At 49.4% G+C, this 26,779-nt stretch overlaps 1 protein-coding gene across 4 annotated transcripts in view; it reads right to left on the minus strand.

Moving 5' to 3' along the window:
• Positions 1–1,171: 1,171 nt before the first annotated feature.
• The window catches only part of LOC311621848 (uncharacterized protein C16orf96), a 67,013-nt gene continuing 41,405 nt past the window's right edge, over positions 1,172–26,779 (minus strand). For 3 of the 4 annotated variants that reach the window (XM_084882270.1, XM_084882268.1, XM_084882269.1), the window contains 10 exons: positions 25,923–26,008; positions 25,449–25,559; positions 21,685–21,759; positions 21,100–21,264; positions 18,168–18,286; positions 17,407–17,469; positions 14,781–14,879; positions 13,628–13,793; positions 13,402–13,504; positions 5,325–5,991 (listed from right to left, as the gene is read on the minus strand). In XM_084882270.1, coding sequence (XP_084738396.1) covers positions 5,612–5,991; positions 13,402–13,504; positions 13,628–13,793; positions 14,781–14,879; positions 17,407–17,469; positions 18,168–18,286; positions 21,100–21,264; positions 21,685–21,759; positions 25,449–25,559; positions 25,923–26,008 — 1,367 coding nt within the window. In that variant the 3' untranslated portion in view covers positions 5,325–5,611. Of the gene's footprint in view, positions 3,597–5,016; positions 5,227–5,324; positions 5,992–13,401; positions 13,505–13,627; positions 13,794–14,780; positions 14,880–17,406; positions 17,470–18,167; positions 18,287–21,099; positions 21,265–21,684; positions 21,760–25,448; positions 25,560–25,922; positions 26,009–26,779 lie in introns of those variants that run through there. The other variant, XM_084882271.1, reaches the window with a different exon arrangement.

Genomic DNA, 26,779 nt, shown 5'->3' on the forward strand with positions numbered 1-26,779 from the left:
AGAGAGTGGCCCTGCCAGGTGGGCCTGGAGACCCCTGGCTGAACATCTCCGGGCAAGGTTATGGCTGCAGAAGTGAGCTGGCCAAACTCAAGGGGAGCCAGAGGTGGGCCTATGCAAATGCCACAGGCCCTCAAACATGTCACACGGAGAACCAGGAATGTTAGCTTCCCCAAGCCTGGAAGCTCAGGAGTAAAACGAGGCATCAATAACCATCTATTACGTATTCAAGTGTAAGCAGGCTAAAAAGTAAAGGTGCTGGAATACCAACGGAACGGATATTTAGCCAGGTTCGGCCGAATCTCCGATGACTCTCAGGCACCTCCTGGGAAATTGGCCTTGTCACCTCAAAGTCCACCCCCTTCTGGGCTGGGTCACCTACATGACCACCAGACTTGAGCTTCAAATGACTGTTTCCAAAATTCCACTTTAAAAACATCATTTGCATCCATGAATTTGCTTAAAGGAATGTGATTTGAGCTCTATCTCATTTCTGAAGAGGGATGTGGCAGCATTTGGGAATGACAACCTGGCCTGAGGACAGGAAGTGGCTGCACCCTCTGGTCTGCCATTAAAACTGGGGGGCATGGTTGTCTTAGGGCAGTGTTTCCCAAACTTTTGACATCTGTGTACCCCTTCTATAAATTTTGTAACGCTGAGTACCCCTTGTACTCATGAGAACGTAGAATTAGGCTCAGCTAAACACGGTGCAGTGCATATCCCCACCAAACTCTGGTACAACGTGTACCCCCACCAAACTCTTCCTGTACCCCTGGGGGTACGCGTACCACACTTTGGGAAACACTGTCTTAGGGGGTTGCAAACTCACAGTCCCATAAGTGTGCTGTTTGGCTTGCGTAGTGTGTTGGGGTGTTTCTGTTGTTGTTTTGTCTGCCAGCATTTTCAAATGAGGATTGTTTACATGAAATCCTCACTTCTGTCTTATCTTGGAAATTTGTGACATTGAAGTTCCCTCATGGCCACAGCAGGCTGAAGTGGACCATCACAGTGAGGACACAGCCAGCCTGCCCTTGACCAGCCAGCCACTCCACTGGCCACCAGAATGTGTGTGGCAACTCCTGGCTTGTCTTGGAATCAGGTGGAATCTCTGAAAGGGATCTCACTTTCCCGGGAGGAGCTTTGGATGTAAATCCCTGCTCTGTGGGGTGGGGAGGGTGGGGGGCACCTGGTGGGTGAGTGGTGACTAAAATGCTTTCTGTGGGCAGGCAGGACTCCTCCTTCACACAGCTTTAAAGAGAGAAGGGCTTGTTCCCCTGCAATATTCTCTGGACGACGGACGCTCCCAGGGCTGCTGAGGGTCCCCAGGGTCTTTCTAGGGTTTGCTGAGAACAACATTGTGCCTCAGAAGAAAACTGAGCTGTCCCTAAGGCTGCCCCCAAACCCAGTGGGCGGAGCTGCTGGGGCCCAGGATCTCTGAGGGGCTTTTCATAGCAGGACTCCAATCTGAGGACAGACCGGCTTTGACTCCAGTTGCTTCCCAGTGTCAGTGTCGGGGAGGCTGTCTGGGTTGGGCCAAAAGGAGATATTTTGAGGCAAAGCCGTTTCCAATTTCTACATTTGGAAAGGTCTCTGGTTGCTTAGGCACACTTATGATTGGGCAATATACGTATTTCAAATGAGCCTTAAAAGAATACCTCTCCTAAAGGGTGGGGTGCTAGGTCCTCCGGGGCGGCCGAGGCCTCATCAGTGGCACAGTACGAGTGCTGGGAGCCTGTCAGCAGACTTCTGCTCTGCTTTCTGGAGCCATTTCTTATCTGGGGAATAACAGCTGCTAATACTGGTGGGGACGTTTTCTATGGATCCTGGTGAAGCCATGAGCAAGAGGAGGAAGGAGGGAAGCCCTTCTCTGGTAATAGTGTGGGGGTTTGGAGGCTCTTGGCCGAAATCCATACAAAGGGGTGAAGCCAGCCAAGATGATGGTGACGGGGCCGGCGTGGGCTGCTTTCAGAGTCCCTGCCTCCGCCACCTCTGGCAGCCCGTTTTCAGGTTCTGGGGTGCCTTTCCCATGCAGGTCAACTTGTGTGGAACACACATTTGCTGTCGTCATTGTTTATACCTTAGGGTTCATGGTCATTGAAAAGGAGAAAATGTTTAGTGACCCTTTAACTTGCATGGTGGTTTGGGGGTGCAGGGTGGACACACAGCATCTTCATTCTGGCAACACCTCAAGGCATGACCCGCTGTTTGGCAAGAGGCATTTTCTTCCCTTTCCTGCAGGCTCATTCATTCAGCCCTACACACCTGGCCACCCCATATGACTTCCACCTCATATGACCAATTTATCTGCCTTAAAATGGAAAGTTCCAGAGCCCGCCCCCCTCACTCTCAGGCAAACTAGGACAGTTGGGTCACCCTACTCCCCGTCCAGCCTGGCCCTGCCACTGTGTCCCAGGCTGGGGCTGTGGTCCCCTTTGCAGAGGAGGAATCTGGACCTAGGGCCCTCCGAAATCCCCTTTCTGCAGATTCCACCACTTGTTCTGTCCACTCCCCAAGCGCCTTCCGCCCCTGAAGTGGGATGGGCCACCCTCCTGAGGCAGCTGCCCTGGCAGTGGGCACAGCACCTCCCCTCCAGTGTTCAAGGCCTCCAGGTCCCACCTGTGGGGCTGGGGTCAGGGAGGGGGAGTTCTGCAAGGATCCTGCCTGCATCTCCACCTGGGACCAGGGCAAAGGCCAGCCTCCCCCACCCCATGGGGGGAGGACTGCCATCTTTCAGGATTGCTCCTGGCTGGCTGCAGTTGGGACTGCGGTTTCCCACCTTCCAGAGCATTGAGGGGCCTGTCAGAATGCCAACGGTTCCACAGTGATTCCTGGGCCGCCTCCACTCCCTCGGCTACAGGAACCAAGTAGAGCACTGGTTCGAGAAATGGCTGAGAAGGCAGCTTTGAGGGCCTGAATGGAGACTGATAGGAGGGGCAGGGAATGGCGCGCCCAGGTGCCTGTGGGTGCCCTCATCAGGGTGTCAGGGGACAAGGCTGGCACGGGCGCTTTTCCAGGAACCCCAGCTTCCTGTTTGCCAGAGCCCAGGCCATATCTCCCTTTCTGGCCTCGGAGAAGCCCAGGCGCTCTTACCTGTGTACAGCAACCAAGAAGGATGGCCTCGTGGGTGGGGGCTGGAGAGCTGAGGCCTCACTGTTACCCTGGGCAAGTCACACCAGTGTCCCTGCCCACAGACCCCTGATCTGCCCACTATACCGGCCTGGGCAGCTCAGGGCACTTTGCCACAGTGGGAAGTATGACGGAGGAGGGAAGGTTGGTTTCAATTCTCTGCTGAGGGTCAGCCTTGGTGGTTCCAGTGGCTCCAAGAGGCTGACCCTGGCATGTGGCCAAGGAGGGACCAGCAGGTTCACCCACTCATGTGGGGCAGGCAAAGCCACCCTCCACAAAGGACACTGGGTCAGTCACCCTCAGCCACAGCCAGAAAAGTGAAAGGTGGAAGATTTTATTCTGGGGAGGAGTTGCCAAAAATACTCATCTGTGATATGGGGGTAGGTGGGGATGGAGGCTGGGGCTTCAGCGCCAGTGTCTGCCCAGGCAGCATAGACCTGGGTCAGGAAGAGCTTGGCCCCATTTGGACAGTCCTTGGAGAGAGAAAAGAGAAGTCAGGGCTGGGAGTGGTCACCAGTAAGGAGCTGGGGGACAGGAGGAAGGGGCAGGCACACAGTGTCCCTGGACTCCAATGGCCACCAGGTCTAGGAGCGCTCCATGCCAGTTCCCTGGCAGAGCCTTGAGCCTCTCAGTGCCTCCCCCGCTCCCCCCAGCAGGCTCCCACCCCCAACAACTCACCCCCCACCTCACTCCCAGGGGCCTCTAGTGGATGTTGGGGGGGTGGTCATGGTCTGATACTACCCAGAGGGAAGACTTTCAGCCTGTGAAATGTGATGGAGTATCAGAAATGCACAAAGGGCAGAGCACATCTGGACAGGTGAGGGAGTGAAAGCCCAGAGGGAGAAGGGAGGGAAGGATAAGCCACCCAAGGGAAGAAATCAAGCCAGGCGTGGACTCTGCAGGCCCGCAGGCAGGTGTGAGCTCAGCTCTGCGACCGGACAAGGGCCACTAACCTGCCGGCTCAGAATGTTCTGGCCTCCCAGTTTGCTCTGCTCCACCAAGCGCAGGGGCCGTGCACATGGGAACCAGCCTCGCCCGCGGGCGTGCAGGACCCAGCCCTGGGTGGGACAGAGCAATCCTGGACTCTTCCAGGGGCATCGCTCCACGTCCTTCAGGGATTCATTAGAAGTAAATACAGATAGCCAATTTCTTTAAACGTTCACTTCATAAAGTAATTACTGGTGCAAATAATCAATACACATTTTTTAAAAATGCATGCAGTAGCCTTTGGTTCCTAAGAGAAAATTAGTCCTGCTAGAAATTATGGCCCCAAAGAAAAAGGGCAGTGGCTGGAACTGGAGCTGATACTGATACTGATGAAGTCATTTCAGCAAAGTAGAAAGTGTTTTAAAGCCACTCTAACTGTGCTTTCTGAAAATCGGTCAGGGAGCCCTGAGCAGTGTTTCTCAGTGTTAGAGTGTTGGCCCGAGCCCAAAAAAGTTACGGGTTCAATTTCTGGACAAGGGCATGTACCTGGGCTGCAGGTATCATCCCCATCCTGGTGGAGTCACATGTGAGAGGCAACTAGTCAATGTGCCTCTCTCACATCGATGTTCCTCCCCCGACCCCCACCCCTACCCCACTCTCTCTAAAAATTAATGGAAAATAGCTTTAAATGAGGATTAGCAGAAAAAGAATTGGTTAAGGGACTAGATTGGCTTAGTGGAAAATTCAATCTAGAAAGCTGTGCCCTTCATGTAACGTAGGCTAATAAGGATTGCGTTGTCTTTATATGCAGAGTGATAACAGCCACTAGGTCACAATGAATCCCTTATGGAGACCCCCTCCCCTATGTCCCAGGCCCCTGCACATTCCCCAGGCCAGGCTCAGCGCCTGGTCTTGGTTGGCAGGGGGGGTGGAAGGGATGGTGGGGGCACAGGGTACAGGGCTCACGGGTGGTTGGGCTCCTAGGTGGGCTGCGGGCTGGCCGGGACTAGAGGCGCTGAGGCTTTGGATGCCTGGTGGACGCTGAGGCCTGCTGGGGGTCCTGCAGGTTTGGTATCAGCGGAGGCAGCAATGTCAAGGGTGGCAGAGATGGAGTCTGAGCTGTCGTTGAGTGGGAGCCTGAAGTCTCTGGGCGGATGCTGGCATTGGAGCGCAGGGCTGGGAGGGGCAAGAGAGACCTGTGATTTGTCCTAAGGACATTCTGGGTGGAGGCTGGCCTGACTAAGGAGCGGAGAAACCTAAGCTGGAAATGCTTCATCACGGCTCACCCAGTCACAAGCACCCTAAACCTCCGGGGTGAGGGGTGACCCAAGATAAGGCACATCAGGAGGGGAGCAGGGCACCCGGACTCCCGGCTCTGGCATTCCTCAGCTCAGGGTCGCTCTGCCTCAGCTCTCCCTCTTTCAAATGACTGGCAGTGCCCACCTGCCCAGCTGGGATCAGGACAGGTTAGACGGGAGAGAGTGCTTTGTCCACTATAAAATGCCCACAAATGCCTGGTACAGGGCTATATGAGTCAGGGGAGCTCGGTTCCTGAGCCTGGTCAAGGAGCCTTGACCGGGGGAGGGCAACTCACAGGGCTCCAGCAGAGAAACACTGGAGAATGAACGGGCTCCCTTATCCCATCTTTGTAGCCAACTGGCCACTCGGGAAAAGGCAGCCGGCCTAGGGGCCCAGGCCAGGAAGCCAAGCTGAAGAGTGAAGCAGGAGCCCAGATGGGAGCTGGGAGCTGGGTGCTGGGTGGGGGCCACTCCAGAGCATTGAGAGAGATACAAGGTGGGGCAGGACAGCCCCAGTCGGGATTGAGGGGCCCAATCAGAATCCCAGTTGGGCCAGGGACTTGGGGGGTCAGGTACTCACGGGGGCAGATGACATCAACGCGCTCATATATGTTTCGAGTTGGGGGATGTGGACCCTTCACAGCTTAGTGGAAAAGAGGGGAAGAGACACAAATGGGTGGTGGCTCTTCCAGAGACCTGCCCCCACCACCTCCCAGAGCCTCACCCTATTCTCTAGCTCCTTGCAAAGGCCTTTTCAGTCTGGTGGGACTGCCATTTCCCAGGCCACCCCCACCCCGTAAATACACCTGACCCCTCACCCCCATTTGTGTATGGAAGGACCATCCCTCCCCACCTTCTTGAGCTTCTTAAATCTAAGGGAACAGAAAAAGGCTTTTTGAAAGTAATCCAGGCCCGGAGGAGACAGTAAGATACAGGTGAAATGTTGGCAGGGCTACTTACAGGTTAGATGTCTGGCAGTTCTTTAGATCTTCCCCCTCCACTGAGGGCCAGACCATCTCAGTGCCCCCACCCCCATCTTCCTGTCTTTCATCTCGTGTGTGCATTTCCCCCCCCCACATAACATAAAATTAACCTTTTAAGGGGAACAATTCGGTGGCATTAAGTTCATTCACAAGGTTGTGCAATCACCATCTCCATCTAGTTCCAGAACATTTCATTACCCCAAAGGGACACCCCATACTCATGAGGCAATCATCCCCTCTTCTCCCCTCTTCTCCAGCCCCTAGCAACGGCTAATCTGCCCTCTGTGGCGGTGATTTGTCTGTGCCGATGTCTCATAGCAGGGGGGTTATACAATGTGTGGTCTTTTGGGTTTGGCTCCATCCTCCACTTTTGAACCCAAAAACCACCATGACTAGCCATCCAGAATCCAGACCAAAAGCTGCTGCAGAAGAGAACGTGGGGATGTGCAGTAAAAGAGGCCATAAAAATGAAGATGGAGGGATGAGGAGGAGAGGGGAGGGCCAGGAGGCAGCTAAGCAGGGCACAGGCGAGAGTTAAGGGGCACCGGGCTCCTTCCTGGGCAGGACACCAATTGTTCCTTCTGCCTGAACAGCTGTCCTGACAATTCCTGCCTCAATGTCCCTTCCCAGACAGTCCTCTGGACACCCACTCAACAGGGACCTCTCCTTGGCCATTCTTCCCCCCACCCCCTGTTCATCCAATTTACTCACTGACTTATGACTTATTTATTTACATTTCACCATCCCTAACGGAGTAAAAATTCTAAGGGAGCAGTCGCTTTATTTTGATTATACTGAGTTTCCCCAGCAGCTTCTGAAACACACCTGACACTGAGGGCTGAGCAATGACCTGGGCCAGGTGGCAGCAGGAGGGGCCACATGGGCCACACGGATCTCCGGGAAGCACAGGAGTGAACAGCCTCCGCCTGGTAGCACCTCAGGGTTGGTTAGTACCCGGGGTCTGTGAGCTCACTGGGGTCTGCTAGCAGCTCAGAGTTTGTTAGCAGCTGGGAGTCTGTTATCCCCTCAGGGTCTGTTAGCACTTCCAACCAGTGACGATGACGGGAGCACAGGGCCTGGCCATCTGCTGGGCTGTCTGCTCAGAAGCTCCCCACTGGGCTGGCCTGGACCTCATCAAGTCTGTGCACTGTCTGAGGGGCTCTTCCTGCTCCCTTCCTTTCCTTCTTCCTCTGTGAATGCCCTTCCTTCCCAACCTCTTGTATTCCTAACTGTCGCAGAGCCTACAACCTCAAGGACCCAACTGGCACCACCTTGATTCCCTATGAGCCTCTGGGACCCATAGTTTGGGTCATGTCCCTGGAACCTGAGTTAAGAACCACCACCGGTGTGCTTGATGGGTTCTGCGAAAGAGCAAATGCCTGGCTGAGGGGTGCTCCCTGGCCCCCACTCTGATTCCCAGCTGGCACCTGCACCCCTCCACGAGTCAGAGATGGGACCTGCCAACTAGCCGGCCAATAAGACTGTCACACTGCTTTCTTTCAAGGTAAGGGATATGGACCCAGGGTACAGGTTCCAAATAGACACAGCGAGGCCAGGGAGCCCAGCTGCTGACCCAGCGCTGTCCCTGACGTCCCCCGCAACCTTGAACTCTTCATGTCCAGACCCGAACTCACCACCTGACCCCAACATCCGCTCCTGCTGGGCTCTTCTCTGAGCTTTCCCACCTCTCCATCAGCCAGAGACTCCCAACGGGAGGGACACTGAGCCCTGGCAAATAGGAAAGGCTCTCCAAGGGTTCCGGGCTGGGCACAGTGTGGAGAGTCCAAAGGCAAGAATAGCTTGGCTCATGAGAGAGAGCGAGAGAACAGTTCCATGAGGTTGGATGGAGGGGACAGAAAAAGCAAGGGGGTCAGGGGACCCTGGAGCAGGGGACTCTGATGCCCATGTCCTAATTCCCAGAATCTATGAATACACCACCTTATATGGCAAAGGGGACTTTACAGATGTGACTCAATTAAGAGATTTTGAGACAGGGAGATGGTCCTAGATTACAGAGTCCTTATGAGGGAAGCAGTAGAGTCAGAGTCAGAGAAGGAGATGTGAGAATGGAAGCTAAAGTCAGAGTGATGCCCTCCGAGGATGGAAGAAGGGGCCACGGAAGGCAGGAGGCCTCTAGGTAGCAACGGCAAGGAAACAGATTCTTCCCCAGAGTGAGCAGCCTCCAAAGGAACCAGCCCTGCTGACAGCTCGATTTTAGCCCAGAAGACTCGTTTCAGATTTCGGACCTCAAGAACTAAGACAAAACGTTGTTTTAAGCCACTCGGTTTATGATAATTCGTTACTGTAGCCCCTCTGAACTGGGGAGGGGCCTGGCCAGAGGTGTGTGTAGACAATTCACCCAGAGCTGGTGGGGAAGGTGGAGGCTGGAGACAAGTCTCCTACTTCCTCAGTTCTACCTTCTGCCTCTGTGCCCCTGCCATCGCTTCTTCTGAGTCTTGCCCATGCTTAGCCTTCCATGGAGATTCTCTCAAAGCCCAGCCTACTGACTACCAGCCTCAGCATGCCTGCCACCCTCCTGCTGGGTGGGGCACCACTCACTGGGGAACAGGTGTTCCTCTGTCCTGAGATCCTGACCACAGTACAGGCATCTGGAGACCACAGGCTGGCTGGGTACCCTCAGTACCCCCGGGGGCTGACAAAGGCTGAATGCTCAGCAGGATACAGTAGAAATGTTGGGATGAACAGACGAATGCCATCTGTGACCAGGCTGCACCAGGGCGGGACTCACACCAACTGGCTGAGATTTAATAATAATTGTTTTGGATTAAAATGTTCTCTTGAGTAAATAAATGAGTGCTAAGAGCACACTGGTCAAAATATCTGGCCACAGGAGAATCCAAGATGGCTGCTCGGGTAGGCAACTAGCCGCAGCCGCACACAACAATTTTAATAAAATACAACTAAAATATAAAATGGACATTACCCAGAACTACAGGAAAGTCGACTGACTGGAAATCCTACAACAAGAAGCAAGGAGAAAACCAGAAGGAAGCACGGAGGAGCTGTAAAAGCCTAAGGTACGGAGACACGCGGGGCGCGAGGAGAGGACGGAGCCGGAGAGGAGGGAGGCCGAGTGCCTGGCTGGCGTTCCCTAGCGGAAAGGAGATAAAACTCCGACTGTGCTGGGCCCCTGACTGCTCTGAACCCCAGTTCTGGGCCAGACCCCGGGGACTCAGGCTCAGCCATAGGGAGCTGGGCTGTAAGTCGGAAGCCTGGGGTAGCGGAGAAAGGTCCCGGAGGCGCACACACTGCCCCCAGAGAAGGAACGGTCGGCTGTGCCGCGGGATTGCCCTGACGGGAAGGAGACTGGGGCTCCAGACTGCTGTGAACGCCACCTCCAACTCCACTTCCAACTGAACTGAACCCCAATACCGGGCTCATTGGGGGAGAGCATAGACTGTTTGGCAGCAGGCGAAAATCGAGGGCACCTTTCTCTCAGAGGCGCCGGCAGCAAGCACTGAAGGACCCGCATAGGGCGGGGCTGACGAAAGCCAAAGCTGCAGGCTCCACCCTGGAACCCCGTCCCATCTGTAACTGCGAAATGCGACAACAAAATAGATCACAAACGAAAGAAATGGAGGACAAAAAGCGTCTGGATATAGAGTTCAAATCTACGCTTATAAGGTTTTTCAAGAATTTCCTAGAAAAGATGGATAAGGCCTATGAGGATATGAAAAGAGATCAACTAGAATTAATAAGGAGTCAACAAGAAATGATAAGGGATCAACAAGAAATAAAGAATACATTGTCTGAAATAAAAAATATTCTACAGAGTCCTAAAAACAGAAGGGAAGATCGCAAGAATCAAGTCAAAGATTTGGAACATAAAGAGCCAGAAGACACTCCTCCACAGAAGCTAGAAGGCAAGAGAATCCAGAAAATTGAAGATAATGTAAGAAACCTCTGGGACAACTTCAAGCGAACCAACATCAGAATTATGGGGGTTCCAGAAGATGAGAGAGAGCAAGATATCGAAAACATACTGAAAGAAATAGTGACAGAAAACTTCCCCCACCTGGTGAAAGAATTTGACTTACAAGTCCAGGAAGTGCACAGAACTCCAAACAAAAGGAATCCAAAGAGGACCACACCGAGACACATCATTATTAAAATTCCAAGAGCAAAAGATAAAGAGAGAATATTAAAAGAAGCAAGAGCAAAGAAGGTAGTAACTTATAAAGGAGCACCTATACGATTGTCAGCTGACTTCTCAACAGAAACCATGCAGGCCAGAAGGGAATGGCAAGAAATATTCAAGGTGATGAATAGCAAGAACCTACAGCCAAAAATAAGCTACCCAGCAAAGCTATTACTCAGAATTGAAGGCCAGATAAAGAGCTTCACTAATAAAAAAAAGCTAAAGGAGTTCATCACCACCAAACCAGAATTATATGAATTGCTGAAGGGGGTTCTTTCAGAAGAGAAAGTAAACAAAGATAAAAATTATGAACAACAAATACGTAATTATCAACAAGTGAATCTAAAAACCAAGGAAATTAAAAAAATCTGATGAACAATATTAACTGTTGAATATAATAGAATCAGAGGTATGGAAGGGGAGTGAACTGACGATTCTTGGGGAAAAGGGGAGAGGGGGGCGTGGGAAGAGACTGAACATATAAACTGTGCACGTATGGATGAGGACAATGGGGAGAGGGGAAAGGGCAGAGGGTGGGGTGGGAACCTGGTGGAGGAGAGCAATGGGGGGGGGGAAGGAACATTTGTAATAATATGAAAAATAAAAACTTATTTAAAAAAATAAATAAATAAATAAATAAAAAGAAGGATTCTGAGCCAGAAAAAAAAAAAAAAGAAAAAAAAAAAAATATCTGGCCACAGATAAGCTTCTAATTGATTTTGTTGTTGTTAATCCTTACCCAAGGATATATATTTTTTAAAATATATTTATTATTATTTTCAGAGAGGAAGGGAGATGGAGAGATAGAAACATCGATGATGATAGAGAATCATTGATTGGCTGCCTCCTGCACACCTCTACTGGGGATCAAACCCAACAACAAAGACATGTGCCCTTCACCAGAACCTGGGACCTTTCAGTCCAAAGGCCAATACTCAATCCATTGAGCCAAACTGGCTAGGGCCCAAGGATATTTTTTCCATTGAATTTTAGAGAGAGGAAGGATGGTAGGGAGAGGGAGAAAGAGAAACATTTGAAGGAGCCCTGAGGCCAGGGATCAAACCTGCAACCTAGGTACATGACCTTGCCTGGGAATTGAACCTGTGACCCTTAGGCACGCAAGCCGATGCTCTAACCACTTGGGAACATCTCCAGGTGATCCTAATTGTTTTTTAATGCTAGACTTTGTTGCCTTCAAGCCGGATAAAGCAGTTGAGATATCATGATACCATCTGCTTTGCTGCTATGGGTCTTGAGAATGAATGAGCCATTCCCTTTCATCTGGAGGGAGAAGATTGTTGTCTGGCAAGTGAGTGGGGTTGAGGGCCAGGTGTGTAAGGTAAACCTGGTCCCTCCACCAAGGCTGCCTTACCTGCTCATATGTGCAATGCATCCCCAGTTGTTTTTTTAAATATATTTTATTGATTTTTTTTTTTTAAGGAAAGGAAGAGAGAGGGATAGAAAGTTAGAAACATCGATGAGAGAGAAACATCAATCAGCTGCCTCTTGCACACCCCCTACTGGGGATGTGCCCACAACCAAGGTACATGCCCTTGACCAGAATCGAACCCGGGACCTTTCAGACCCCAGGCCGACGCTCTATCCACTGAGCCAAACCGGTTTTGGCCATCCCTAGTTGTTGTATGGCCTGGCAAGAAGTCAGGCTCATTAAATATTAGCCACCATTGTTGTTATCTTGCCTGTTGATCCTGAAGCCCAGCCTGAGTCCCCTCCCAACAGCATCCTCTGCCAGGCACCTGGAAAGGAGCTGTTAACCCTGCAGGCCACATCCTTGCTCCAGGAGGGACACCATAGGGTTTAAGATGGTAACCTGCCCTCCTGCACCAGAGGGAGGGCCTTCAATAGGTTGAAGAGTGGCCCTCAAAAGATCTGTGAATGAACCTTATTTGGAGAAAAAGTCTTTGCGGATATAATTAAGTGAAGGATCTTGAGATGAGAGCATCCTGGGGTAAGCTGGGCTTTAAATCCAATGACACATGTCCTTCAAACAGAAGAGGAGAATAACAGGGAGAAGGCCGTACAGAGATGGAGGCAGAGACTGGGGAAATGCGGTCACAAGCCCAGTAAGAGAAGGCACTCCTTTTGGACTTGCTGGCCCAGTGCTAGAGCTGAATGGTGGACACCCTGGGAGAAGCCAGCTGGAGCCAGAGCCTCAATACTGCAGCAGCCAGAGCCTCAATACTGCAGCAGCCAGAGCATTGATTCCACAAGTGTGACAGACTCTCCCCCGGCCCAATCCTAGCCCATCCTTGACATCAGAACAAAGGCCTCCAGAGTCTGTCCACATCCTCTTCATCACACCCAACCACACCCCAATCTCTGCACCTCAGGTGGACTCACCTTTCTGAGTGCCTGACTGCCTGGCTCCCCCAAGGTCTTTGCACCTGCTATTTCTTCCATCTGGACTGCTCTCCTCCCACTTGACCCCTTCATCCAATAAAGCCTAGTCCCTCTTCAGATGCCTCAGGGCAGCATCCAGTCCCTCTCCCTGGACTAATGTCCCTTGTTGTAACTCTCCCATCACCAGCCCAGCATCCCATCTTTGGGCAGGCCACCAGCATCCTTCCCCAAACCTGCACACTTTGTCACGACTGTCCGAGCCATCTCTTCAGGCCAGCTGTTCTTCCTCACCTTCGGTTATCTGCTCATGGTCTGCTTCTCCTACTCTGTGGAGACTTCAGGGCACAACCATCTATTTTGCTCCCTTGTGTCTCCCTGGCACCTGGCTCAGTGCCTGGCATACAGTAGGACTCCATTTTTGCAAGTGGCTGGGTGAGGATGCCCCAGTCAGGGATCGTACCAGCCCTGGACCCTGCCTGCATTTGCTCATGCTGACCAGCAAAGCCAGGACACCAGGCAGGGATGCCCAGGAAGGCCTGATGCCCCTCACCAGTCAGGTCCTTCTCCGTGCTGGTCAGTGGCCGTGCCCCTTCCTGGCTCTCCATTCGGCCCTTGTACAGGATCCCATCCACTCCCAGGATGTCCACCTCGGCCTGTTGGAGGGCCCGGGCGCCAGGTAAGATAGTGTCTTTGAGCCTCTAGTATACACAGAGGCCCAACAGACAGAGCACGGCTCCCCAGGGGTCACCCACCCCCCGGGCTGCGGCCGGACTCACGGTATCATAGTCCAACATCTCGGGGTCCCCATAGGGATAGAGTGTTGTGAAGTCATATGACTTGATCTTGAGGTGGGCATCATCCCCAGGGCCGCCATGCCAGTCCTGGTCTGGAAGGCTCTGGAGCTGCTGGAGCTTCTGGAGCTTCTGGAGCTGCTGCTGTTCCCTGGGGCAGGGCAGGAGGGTCAGCAGCTACTTAGACACCTCTGCCCCCCAGAGCCTAAGGACAGTCCCTGAGGGCTTGGCCAGTAGCAAGAGAAGACTGGAATTCCTTCCAGCTGATTCTGGGTGGTGCAGCCAGGCAGGCCTGGGGCCTGGTGGGTAGATAAGACAGGAGCAGTGGGGACAGAGAAAAAAATCGAGCCCTACGTCCTCCAGACCTCAGCCGCTCCTAGTAGCCTGATCTGGCCTGCCAAGTGCATGCTCTTAGCCTCTTGCTTTCCAGAAGGAATCAGGCAAGGGAAATGAGGGCAGGGGCACAGCCCCCCAAGTGTGGCTCTGGTTATTGTTTAGCTGTTATTCCTCATCTGGAAGGTGGGGAGCACCAGGAAGCTGGATTTCCGTGTGTGTGTGTGTGTGTGTGTGTGTGTGTGTGTGTGTGTGTGTATGTGATGGAGCTGGGACACAGGGAGCCACCTGGGTCTGGTGGAAACCCTCAGGTTTAGATGCCAGCTCTGCCACTCACTATCTGTGACCTTGGGCAGGTTGCTTAAGTTCCTTGAGCCTCAAATTTTTCAACTATGAAATGGGATGATAATATAATATACCTCAAAGGGCAAGTATAAGGATTTAATGAGCTTAGGATGTCTAAGTGCTTAGCGCAGTATCTGCCCGGCCATAGCAAGCCTCACTGTCATTCACATCCTCTAGTGGGAAGTAGGCATATTGATCCTATTTCATAGGGGATTATGACATTCAAATGAGAAACCCTTCCCCAGATCATAATAGATGCCCAATAAATATGTCTATTCCTTTCCTCTGTGGTCATCTCACACGCCTGTCTGTTGCCTTAGTCACTGTCCTGATGATGGCCACCTTGCAGATGGCTGGCAATGCCTTGGGATAGTCTTTAAATCCTAGACTACAGTCTAGGTTTTTGCAGGAAGTCTGGGTCCTGAGTGACTTCCATGGAGTAGACCCCCAGTCTGCTCACCTCATCTGTTGCCGCTGCAGATACTCGTAGCTGTTGGCACTAGATGGCCGAACCTGCAGCTTCGACAGCATGTGGGCTTTGCGAATGGTGATGAGATGTCTGTTGAGGAACAAGAGCTCAGTGGAAGGCATATGTGGCCAGCAGAGGGCACTGGGTTCCCACCTCCTCCCGGAAGCCACCCTCAAACTTGGCCTGAAATGAGGCTGTCCTACAAGGGCTCTGGGGAACCCTGAAAATCTTTCTACGTCATAAAAAACAATTGTTCCAATTATAAAAGTAAAAACCAAACACAGACTGGAGGTGGCCAGAGCCTGGGGGTAAAGGGGAGGAGAATGGGAGTGACAGTGATTGGGTAAGGGGTTTCCTTCTGGGGTGATGGAAATATTCTAGGTGGTGGCTGCACAACAGTGTCAATGTTCAAACTGCTGTAAAATGGTTAATTTATGTTATGTGTATTCTACCTCAATAAAAGTAGAAATAAAGTAAAACAACCCTGGCCAGTTTTCCCAGTGGTTAGGGCACTGGCCTGAGCACCACAGGGTCTCAGGTGTGATTCTGGGTCAAGGGCACGTACCTGGGTTGCATGTTCAATGCCCAACCCTCGTCGGGGTATGTGTGGGAGGCAACCAATAGATGTATCTCTCTCACATCAATGTTTTTCTCCTTTTCCCCCTTCCTCTCCTCCCCCTCTTTCCCTTCCACTTTTTCTAAAAATCAGTGGAAAAAATAACCTCCTATGAGATTAACAAAATAATAATAATAATAATAATAATTATTATTATTATTATTATTTAAAAAATAGTCCAGTTTGGCTCAGTCAATAGTGTTGGCCCACAGATCGAAGAATCCCAGGTTCAATTCCAGTCAAGGGCATGTAACTGGGTTGCAGTCTTGACCCATGGCTCAGGTTGGGACATGTGTGGGAGGCAACCAATAGATGTGTCTCTCTTTCATGGATGTTTCTCTCTCTCCATCTCTCCTCCTCTTTCCTTCCAGTAGAGAGTCTCTAAAAATCAATGAAAAAATATCCTCACATGAGAATCAATAAAAAAATGCCCTAACTGGTTTAGCTCAGTGGATAGAGCATTGGCCTGCGGACTGAAAGGTCCCAGGTTCGATTCCGGTCAAGAGCATGTACCTTGGTTGCGGGCATATCCCCAATAGGGGGTGTGCAAGAGGCAGCTGATCGATGACTCTCTCTCATCGATGTTTCTAACTCTCTATCTCTCTCCCTTCCTCTCTGCACAAAATCAATAAAATATATTTAAAAAATAATAATAATAAAAAAAGAAATTCTGCTGTTGAAAATTTAAAAAAATAAATAAATAAAATAAAATATATTAAAAAAAAAAAAAGAAAAAAAGAAGAAAGGTTCCAGGTTGGATTCCGGTCAAGGGCATATATCTTGGTTGCAGGCACATCCCCAGTGGGGAGTGTACAGAAGGCAGTTGATTGATGTTTCTCTCCCATCAATGTTTCTGATTCTCTATCCCTCTCCCTTCCTCTCTGTAAAAAAATCAATAATATATATATATTTTTAAAAGTATTAACAAAAAGTAAATAAAAAGAATACTGTAACTGGATATCTATTGTTTAAAAGAAAAATTCTGGACATAGCTCCACAGCCCCCTCCATGAACTTGGACTGGCCATGAGGGTGCTGATGAGTGTCAAGGGTCACCAGGACCTGACTAACATGGGGAGATCTTGTAGTGCCCATCGGCACCTCAAGATTCTGGCTCTTAAATCATGTTAGGGTATTGTTTGGTGGCTCCGAGTTACCATGTAACCCAGCACTTCCACTCCCAGGTTTACATCCAAAAGAATGGGAAACAGGTGTTCAAACAAATACATGGTTTCATAAAAGCTAAAAGGTGGAAACAACCCAAATGTCCACCACTGTTTAAATGGATAAAAAATAAGTGGTCTATCCATACAATGGGCTATTTATTATTCAGTCACAAAAAGGAAGGAAGTGCTGACACATGCTACAGCATGGATGAACCTCAAAAACATAATGCTCAGTGGAAGAAGCCAAACACAAGAGACAACATGTTGTATGATTCCATTTTTATGAAGTGTCCAGTACAGGCAAATCCACAGACAGAAGTAGATTTAAGGTTGTCAGGGGCTACGGGGAGGGGCCAATAGGAGTGACTGCTTAATGGGTCTGGGGTTTCCTTTTGGGACGACAAAAATATTTTGGGATTAAAAGTGGTGGTTGCATATGAACTAAATGCCACTGAATCACTTTAAAATGGTTAACCTTATGTTATGTGAATTTCACCTCAATAAATAGACCATAAAAATACATGCAAAAAAAGTCCCACAAAGTTTTGCTTTTCCCTATAGTTTCCTTCCATTATTTTTCTTTGGGAGTTGACCCAGTCCCTGGAAGAGTGGGCACCAGACAGAGCTGATGAAGAAAGGAAGGGATAATGGTGGTCTGCTCAGGGACAGGGAGCAAATGAAAGGATGTCTACCAAACAGGTATGTGGACGTGCATATAAAGGATGTTTCTAGAACACTGCAGGCACATAGAGTGTGTCTGTGTGTCCTTCTGTTTGCCCAGAAGAGAGAGGGCGGGCACAGACCCCCCTCCCCTCCCCCTGGGCGACTGTACTCACGGGCCAGTCATCATCTCCACCGGCCGGTCACAGGAAATGCATTTCACCCGCTCAAACAGTTTCCTGGAAGACACCCATTCATCAGCTGTGGCACCCAGCCAGACCTGGGGCTGCCCCTTTCCCAGGCAGTGTTTGGGGAAGCCGCAGGTCTGTATGCCTCAGGGCTGGGACTTCTCCTCACATCCTACACCCACTGGCCTGGCCCAGCTCAGCGTGGCTTTGCTGACCCCCATTTGTGGCCTCCTGGAGCGGAAGTGGGGAATAAAAGTGTGTGTAGGCATCTTCCTGCCCTAAACATAATGGAGGTCTTTAAAACCAGAGGCCTTCTGGAAAGCTCACCATCACAGTAGGCTTTGGGGGCATAAGGGGTGATCTGAGGACAGGAACCCCTCTCTGTCTGGGTGTGCTGTCTCGATGGGAGTAGGGGACCTGGCTCAGTTCCCAGATCCATCCAGGATCCACTTGCATGTCTCCTTCCCTCTCTCAACTCCTCATTTGTGGCAAAAGGGCTTTGGAGCAGATGTGCTCCTGAGTCCCTCTGCCACCCAAGGCCAGAGCTGCCACCTCTGCGCGCCTGGGTGCTCTCAGGCCTCATCCCAACCTCTTTCCACACTCAATTGGGAAGTCCCGCCCCCTCTCCCCACATCCACAGGTCTGAAATTCTTGCTTCCAGAATCCTCTGGGATCCCCCTCCAGTTCCTTCCCCAGAGAGAGGGTCCCCCAGCCTTCACAAGTTCCACCTCTACCCGGGAGGGACTCACTTCCTAAAGCCGGCAGCACTATCAGGGTCGAATCGGAGGCCTTCAATTAGCAGCTCCCTGACTACTAGCCAGACCTCATTTATGTCTTTCTTTAGATCGTCCAAATCCTTGCTGATCACCTGGAACAACCAAAGGGGGTGGGGGTGGGGGTGAAGGTGGAGGGGAGAAGAGTGTTTAGTCAATTAATTCACATGCTGATTCGCTCCAGAAAAGGATTTGCAGTAACTGCAAAGTGACACAAAGAATAACAATATTAAACAGAAAAAAAGTGAGGTGGTTAAGGAAAGGGACCTGACAAAGCTTGGGTTAAGGTTCATACCCCTAATGCATGCTAATACTAGAGGGGAGCTGCCAAGTGAACTTCCCAGCAGCCAAGGCAAAGAAGCACCAGCAGGTCCTGCCTCCAAATGGCAAATCCAACCCTATGCTCAGCTACAGGCCTGCAGGCCCGAGAAACATTTCTCCCAATGGTCCCCAGACGATATTCACACATTCAACACGTTTACTGAGTGCAAAGTACTATTAAACGTTCAATGGCTTTAAATACATTCACAGAGTTGTGCAATCACCACCACAACAATTTCAGAACATTTTTATCACTCCCAAAGAAACCTCATACCCATTAGCAGTCACCCCTTCTTTCCCCAGACCCATAGGGGTAGGCAACCACCAATCTACTTTCTGTCTCTATAGATTTTCCTATTCTGAACATTTCACATAAATGGAATCACACAACCTGTAGCCCTTTTTGTCTGGCTTCTTTCCCTGAGTATAATGTTTTCAAAGTTTATTCAGGTTGTAGCATTTCTTTTTAGGGCTGAATAACATTTAATTTTATGGCTAACCTATATTTTGTTTATCCATTCACCCACTGATGAACATTTGTGTTGTTTTCACTTTTTAGCAATTATAATGCTGCCATGAACATTCTTGTACAAGTCTTTACATAGACATAAGTTTTTGTTTCTTTTGGGTAGATACCTAGGATTGGAAATGCTGACTGGTATAGTAATTCTATGTCTAATTTTTTAAAAAACTGCCAGACAATTTTCCATAGTCAGACTTCTGAATTTTTACAGTGTTCCTTCCAGTGCCCAGATTTTGGTCTCTAAACACCATTCCCCACTAAAAGGAACCAGGACTCCATAGCAGATGCAGCTGACTCAGGTCTCAGGAAGGGAATGTTGACAATAACCCTGTTACCTCTTGTCATTTAAGAAAACAAGACAGTTATATGGTGACAGAAGGTTACGTCAAAAGGCTCGGAAGCTAGATTGCATGCTAAAGATGAGACCATGTGAGTGATAAAATAAATAGTAACTTAATTGACTGAGTGAATTCCTAATATATATAAAAACCCTGGATTCATCACGATCAGAGCCTTGACCAACTGGAAGTCAGTCCTGCAGTCAGCACTGGGTTGTCCTGGCAATCCAGCACTGACTGCTGCAGCTGCAGGCAGGGTGGCCCAGCACTAACTGCTGAGGGGGCTATGAATCAGGCCTGGAGAGAGGCCTAAAGAGAGAAGCAGGGCCTGATCCGTAACCTGTGTGGCAGCTGTTGATCAGCACTTGCCTCTCTCTTTCTCTCTGGGCCATGCCAGCAGCCGCACCTCCATTTCTCTCCAGGCCTCCACCGAGGCTGCTGATCAGCCCCACCTTTCTGATCAGGCCCAACTAATAGCCCCAGAGATGCTAACTGGCATAGAAACTGACCAATCAGAACCAAATCTGGGTCAACTGTGAGGAGCCAATGGCTGCCTAGGAGGCAGAGCTTTTGACACTGACTGGCATAGAAACCAACCAATCAGAACCAAACTGGCCAGCAGAGGAGGGCAGTTGGGGGCAATCAGGCAGGCAGACAAAGAGGTTAGGGGTGATCAGGCAGGCAGGCAGTGGGGTTAGGAACAATCAGGCATACAGGCAGAGGCAGTTAGGGGCGATCAGGAAGGCAGGAAGGTGACGGTTAGGTGGCAGTGGTCCCAGATTGCAAGAGGGGTGTCCGTCTGCTGGTTTAGGCCTGATCCCTATGGGGACAGTCGGACATTCCCCAAGGGGTCCCTGATTGGAGAGGGTGCAGGCTGGGCTGAGGGACCCCCGCTCCGTGCACTGGGCCACTAGTTGAATAATAAAAATTCATGATTCACAGTGACACTCACAAAAAAGAAATTAAAAAAAAATAAAAATAGCCCTAACTGGTTTGACTCGATGGATAGAGTGTTGGCCTGCAGACTGAAGGGTCCCAGGTTTGATTCCGGTCAAGGGCATGTACCTTGGTTGCAGGCACATCCCCAGTAGGGGTGTGCAGAAGACAGCTGATCGATGTCTCTCTCATATCGATGTTTCTAACTCTCTATCCATCTCCCCTCCTCTTTGTAAAAGAATCAATAAAATATATTTAAAAAAAATAAAAATAGAAACCTTCAATTGCCACCATGTTTTGGATGTGGGCATTTCAATCAATATATTACCCTGAACACTGATCACTAAAGGAAGTAATTCATCATTTTTCTGTCTTTCCTGAAAGAACCATATTTCAGGGTAATTGGCTCAAGTTGATGAAGGAAAGCTCTTCACAGATTTCTAGTTGATAAATGTAGAAGCTACATCTGTCTTGCTCCCTTAGGTAACTCGTTCTAGGGGAAGTCAACTGCAATGGTGTGAGGCCACTTGAGCATCCCTAAAAAGTAGTTCATATGGTAAGGAAGGGAGGAGTCTTGCCCACAGCCATGTGAGGGGGCCATCTTGGAAGTGGCTCCTCTGGCCCCAGTCAAACTTTCAGATGACAGCAACTTCATGGGAGACCCTGAGTCATTCAGTTAAGCGGCTCCCAAATTCCTGGCTTTCAGAAACTAAATGCTTGTTGGTTTAAACTGCTCAAGTCCAGAGTAACTTGTTATGCAACAAGTGATAACTGATACAGGGAAGCTCACCCCGCTGCCCATGTCCTTGTTGAGCTGATCCGTAGTCTTCTTCCAGTTCTCCTCTTGGGTCACGATCCTCAATAGTACGCCCTGAATCATCTCGTTCAGGTCCATTGCCGTCTTCTCCAGATCAACCCGGCTTGCCTTGGCTGCCATGGAGCTCCTGTCAGCTTTCTAGGGAGAGAAAGGACTCGGAGAGGCAGAGCTGCTTGGGTGGGAGCAAGGAGAAGCTGGGGGAGATCCGATCATTTTGGTCAATTTTTTCAAGTTTGGGACCTTGGACTTAATTCAATCCTGGGGTCTATGCTGGCTCAAAGACAATCATCAGATCTAAGCCACGGTTTTCCTATGACAGAGTTGGTGAGTGATTTTTAAGTTCACATAACAAATTGTCACTAACCCTGAAGCACTGAAAATAGTTGATGGGGCAACTTGGAGAAGTGTCCCCGGTATTTCCATGTGAATGAAGGTGGAGGGAGACTCTGAAGTCTCTCTGCCAGGTTTTGTCTTGGCTCGATGATTCCATTTCCCTGCGTGGGAGAGCTGGGACTCAGGACGAGGGAGCGGGAGGGGGAGAGGAACCTCCTCACTCACCTCTCTTAGCTCCTGCTCCACTGCAAGCTTGTCTGCCTTGAGCGATTCTAGGTTTTTGACTTGAGACTGGAGAATCTAAGAACAGAAGCAAAGGGCAGGTCAGCCATCCTTGGAATCCCTGAGGATAATAGCCACCTCTCACCTCTACCCTTGCTGTGGTGCTAAGAAGGGACAATGAGACCAGGTGGACAGCAGGTAAGGTGGGCACAGGGGAAGGCTTGGGCTCCTGGGTGCCTGGTGCCCAGATTAGAAGGGAAGAAATGTGGGACTTGGGAAAACTTGTCCTCTTGGAGGCAGACCTAAGGAAGGAAAGCATAAACCATAAGCTTTTGGCTCTTTAGATATTTAGGTCCAGTTCCTCTCTTCTGATCTGTAATGAGGGCCCAGTAAGAAATGCAGTCCATTCATCAGCCAAGCACTGACACATCACATACTGTACCCCACTGTCAAAGGAAAACTCTTCTTTCCCCTTTCCCATAACTCCACAAAGAACAAACTCTCTCCACTTACTGAGCTTTCCTATGAGGCAGCAGCCCTGACCTGGTTGGGAAGAGCCTCACACCCAATGGGCCATGTCCTCAGTGGGTGAGGTCACTTTTCCTCCAAGGCAGAAAATGGGCTCTTCTGTGTCTTCTTTCATATCTGGTCTTCCTCTCATACTTAGCAACAGAACCTTCAACTTTTAGCTGGCATCTGACCTCCCAGAATCATGACCATATTTCATAGCCTCCCTTACCATTTGGTATGACTACTGGGGTACAAATAGAAGTGGATAGATGTCTTATGCACTGCTGGCTTGAATGCAGAGTTAATGTCTAGAGCACCAGCAGCCACCTTGGAACTTGAGGTGACCTTGTGAATGGAAGTCACACACCATGGAATTTTTTTTTTAAAATATATTTTATTGATTTTTTTTTTTTAAACAGAGAGGAAGAGTTAGAAATATTGATCAGTTGCCTCATGCACACCCCTATGCCCGCAACCAAGGTACATGCCCTTGACCTGAATTGAACCTGGAACCTTTCAGTCAGCAGGCCGACGCTCTATCCACTGAGCCACACTGGTTTTGGCGACACCATGGAATTTTAGAGCAGCTCTAGACCAATCATTTCAGACTTTCTTGTTTTTCTGTTACCTTGTTTTAGTAAGTTATTTGGGAGTTCATGTTATTCACAGTTGAACCTAATTCTAATTAATGCAAAGCTCCATCACATCCACTTGCAAAGGGAAAGTAATGTTTTCCAGAGTAAAAAAAAAAAAAAAAAGCATTCTGTTCTCACTTATTTTCTTGCTGTATTCTTAGTGGAAAACACTCCAAGAGACAAACTCTAAGGTGAAGGATATGTTTCCATCTTGATTGTGTGGTAGTGATATGGGTGTGTAAACAGGCAAAAATTAAACCTCTTATACTTAAAACTTGTGCATTTTACTGTGCATAAATTATACTTTGATTAAAAATCACCAATATCACTGTTTACTACTAAATGCAGAAGAGCCTAGATAGTTTCTGTCTTGTTAACAGCTGCATTGCCAGGCCTTGGAAGGGTGCTTGGTGCAGAGGAAAGGCTCAGTAAGATTGGCTGAATGACTCAATGAAGGCATAAGGGTTTTTTATCACCTGTTACAGTCATAACATTTCCTCGCAGACATCCAGATAAAGCAGTAACACCTATCCCAAATGTGTCTGCATGCCCTCATTTCTCTACTGGAAGGGCTTAATAGTGGCTGCTGATCCCTTTCACATGTTCATTTAAGACATATTTAATTAAATTTGTGTTTTATACCAAGCCCTGTTCTTCCAGGCCCTTCAAGAGTTAACTTTTTTTTTTTTTAAATATATTTTATTGATTTTTCTTGCAGAGAGGAAGGGAGAGGGATAAAGAGCTAGAAACGTTGATGAGAGAGAAACATCGACCAGCTGCCTCTTGCACACCCCTTACTGGGGATGTGCCCGCAACCAATGTACATGCCCTTGACCGGAATCGAACCTGGGACCTTTCAGTCCACAGACCAACGCTCTACCGCTGAGCCAAACCGGTTTCGGCAAGGGTTAACTTTTTAAAATATATATTTTTTATTTTTTTTACAGAGAAGAAGGGAGAAGGATATAGAGTTAGAGACATCGATGAGAGAGAAACATCGATCAGCTGCCTCCTGCACACCCCCCATGGGGATGTGCCCGTAACCAAGGTACATGCCCTTGACCGGAATCGAACCTGGGACCTTTCAGTCCGCAGGCCAACGCTCTATCCACTGAGCCAAACCAGTTAGGGCAAGGGTTAACTTTTATAAGCAATTAATGTGTTCTTGTTGGCACAAAGGACAGGAAGGTAGTCAAGACAAAGACTGCCTTGCTCCATCTGGTGCTATTTGGTTGGGCCTCATCCTCTGGAGTTCCTCTCAATGAGCAATAACTATTAATATATGGAGGCAGACACTATGACCCTTCCTCTCCTCGTGCAGGGCAGGGCTCAGTGCTGGGGGGACACGTCAGACATGTTGAATGAACTGGCTCGTCTCCATTGAGGAGGGGAACCAATATGTCCCTGGGACACGGCAATCTGGCCTCTTTGAAGCAGTGATGAAAAGAGGGCCCGAGTTGTCAGGAGCTGATGGAACTGAGCTGGGTACTCACAAGGTCTGATCCTAGTCTCTCTGTTCACACACAGTCCAGAACCTCTCCCTCCCACCTGCACTTAAGCTGGGAGCTGGCTCCCATGTATGATTTCTTTTTCTGAGTTGCCCTGTGTGGGTCCTCTCCCTTTTGCCCCCTGAATCTTAACGCATCCCACCAATAGCCCCCTGACTGGAAATCAGAAGCTCCCATGGAAACCACCTCAGTTGGTTCTGTTTGAAATTTCTTCTCTTTCTACTCTGGGAATAACTTCTCCAAATGTCTGGGACACGTCAGACTGGACTGGTCCTGAGGTCCAGCTCAGCAGTCAGAACCCATCAGGCTCATGGAGAATGTATCTGGTGGAGTAAACCCCAGGTAAGGGTTTTGTGTCATTTCCATACTTTCCACCTCAGCAACTCCGCTGTTCCAGAAAGAATCTCTTGGCATTGTTCGGTCAGAAAGGAGGTTGTTTAGGGGGAAAGTTATGACTATAACAGTTGGTGCAAGAAATCATCTGATTCATTCAATTCTTTCAGCACATTTTGAGCCTTCACTCTACACCAGGCATCCTTCTAGGGGTGGGTGACCCAGTGGTTAACAAGAGAGACACTGTTGCCCTAACTGGTTTGGCTCAGTGGTAGAGCGTCAGCCTGCGGACTGAAAGGTCTCAGGTTCAATTCCAGTCAAGGGCACATGTCAGGGTTGCAGGCACAGTCCCCAGTAGGGGGTGTGCAGGAGGCAGCCAATTATAGTGATTCTCATCATTGATGTTTCCATCTTCTCTCCCTTCCCCTCTGAAATCAACAAAAATATATTTTAAAAAAGAGAGGGATACTGTGTAGGCCAGTGGTTCTCAACCTTTCTAATGCCGTGACCCTTTAATACAGTTCCTCATGTTGTGGTGACCCCCAACCATAAAATTATTTTCATTGCTACTTCATAACTGTAATTTTTGCTACTGTTAATGAGTCATAATGTAAATATCTGTGTTTTCCGATGGTCTTAGGCTCTACAGCAGCGGTTCTCACCCTATGGATCGCTGGTTCCCCTGCCTTTGGTACATCTGTGAAACCTTAGAGAAGGTCTAAATATCCCCATGAGTACTTATCCCCTTAGCTGCCCACTGGGACCACCCAGACCTCCGAACCTTAAGGTCCTCCAGGCGATTATAGATCTTTTCCACTGCTCTGTCCAGAATGACGTAGTGTTCCTTCATCACCGATATTTGGTGGCCCCAAATTCTCTCGAATTCCTCCTCCTAAAAGGGGGAGACACAGACATTCAAGGCCTCTGCTTCTGAGGCCACCATGGGCGAGATGGGGCTTGAAGAGTATACGAGACCAGTGCAACTCCAACTTGCCATCTGCCCCCTCCCCAAACCTGCCATCTTTCCCACCCCGCAACCTGCCATCTTAACAACTCTGGGACACTCACCCACATCCTGGGACCCCTGCACCAGCTGGAGCAGTACCAGGGGCTATGGCTGCCTTCTCACCCCTCGATCCCCCGGCCTCCTTTCAGCTATAGGACAAATGCTCCATCTGATTCTAGGTCATAGTCTGCCATCAGCTTGCCTTGCACCATCATCTTAATAAAAGCTCTTTCTGCCCAGGACACTGACCTGTAACCTGGATTTCTGGAGGCTTCCAATCTTTTCTTGCAGTATGTCCACTGTCAACCCAAGCTTGGAAGAGCTTTCTATATCAGCTGAAAGCAAAGGAGGGATGACCGTTAAGGCAGGGATGGAGAAAGATGCTTTGTGTAGACCTCCACTTGCTTCTGTTATGAAATGTCTAAGGCAATGCTGCCATCCAACAGAGCAATACTATGCTGTGAGCTTGGGGTCTTTGAGGTCATTTAAAATTTTCTAATAGTCATATTTAAAAAAATCTAAAAAGATTCAAGTGACATAGATATTTTTCTCTTTTATTTGTTTTTGTTTTGTGTGTGCACTAATTTTATTTTTATTTTTTAATATATTTTATTGATTTTTTTACAGAGAGGAAGACAGAGGGATAGAGAGCTAGAAACATTGATGAGAGAGAAACATCAATCAACTGCCTCTTACACCCCCCCCCACTGGGAATGTGCCTGCAACCAAGGTACAAGCCCTTGACCGGAATCAAACCTGGGACCCTTCAGTCTGCAGGCTGACGCTCTATCTACTGAGCCAAACCAGTTTCGGCTTATTTTTTGTTTATTTACTTATTTTTAAATAATGTTTTGGTTTGGGGTTTTTTGTTTGTTTGTTTTTATATTTTTACTAGAGGCTGAGTGTACAAAATTTGTGCATGGGGGAGAGGGGCCTATCCCACAGCACAGCCTGCATGCTCTCCAATCTGGGATTCCTTGAGGTGAGATTGGGCCTAAATGGGCAGTCGAACATCCCTCTCACAATCCAGGGCTGCTGGCTCCCAACCTCTTGCCTGCCTGCCTGCCTGCCTGATCGCCCCTAACCGTTTCTGTCTACCAGCCTGA

This window comes from Pipistrellus hanaki (assembly GCF_964339955.1).
Source record: "Pipistrellus hanaki genome assembly, chromosome: 4".
Lineage (NCBI taxonomy): Eukaryota > Metazoa > Chordata > Mammalia > Chiroptera > Vespertilionidae > Pipistrellus > Pipistrellus hanaki.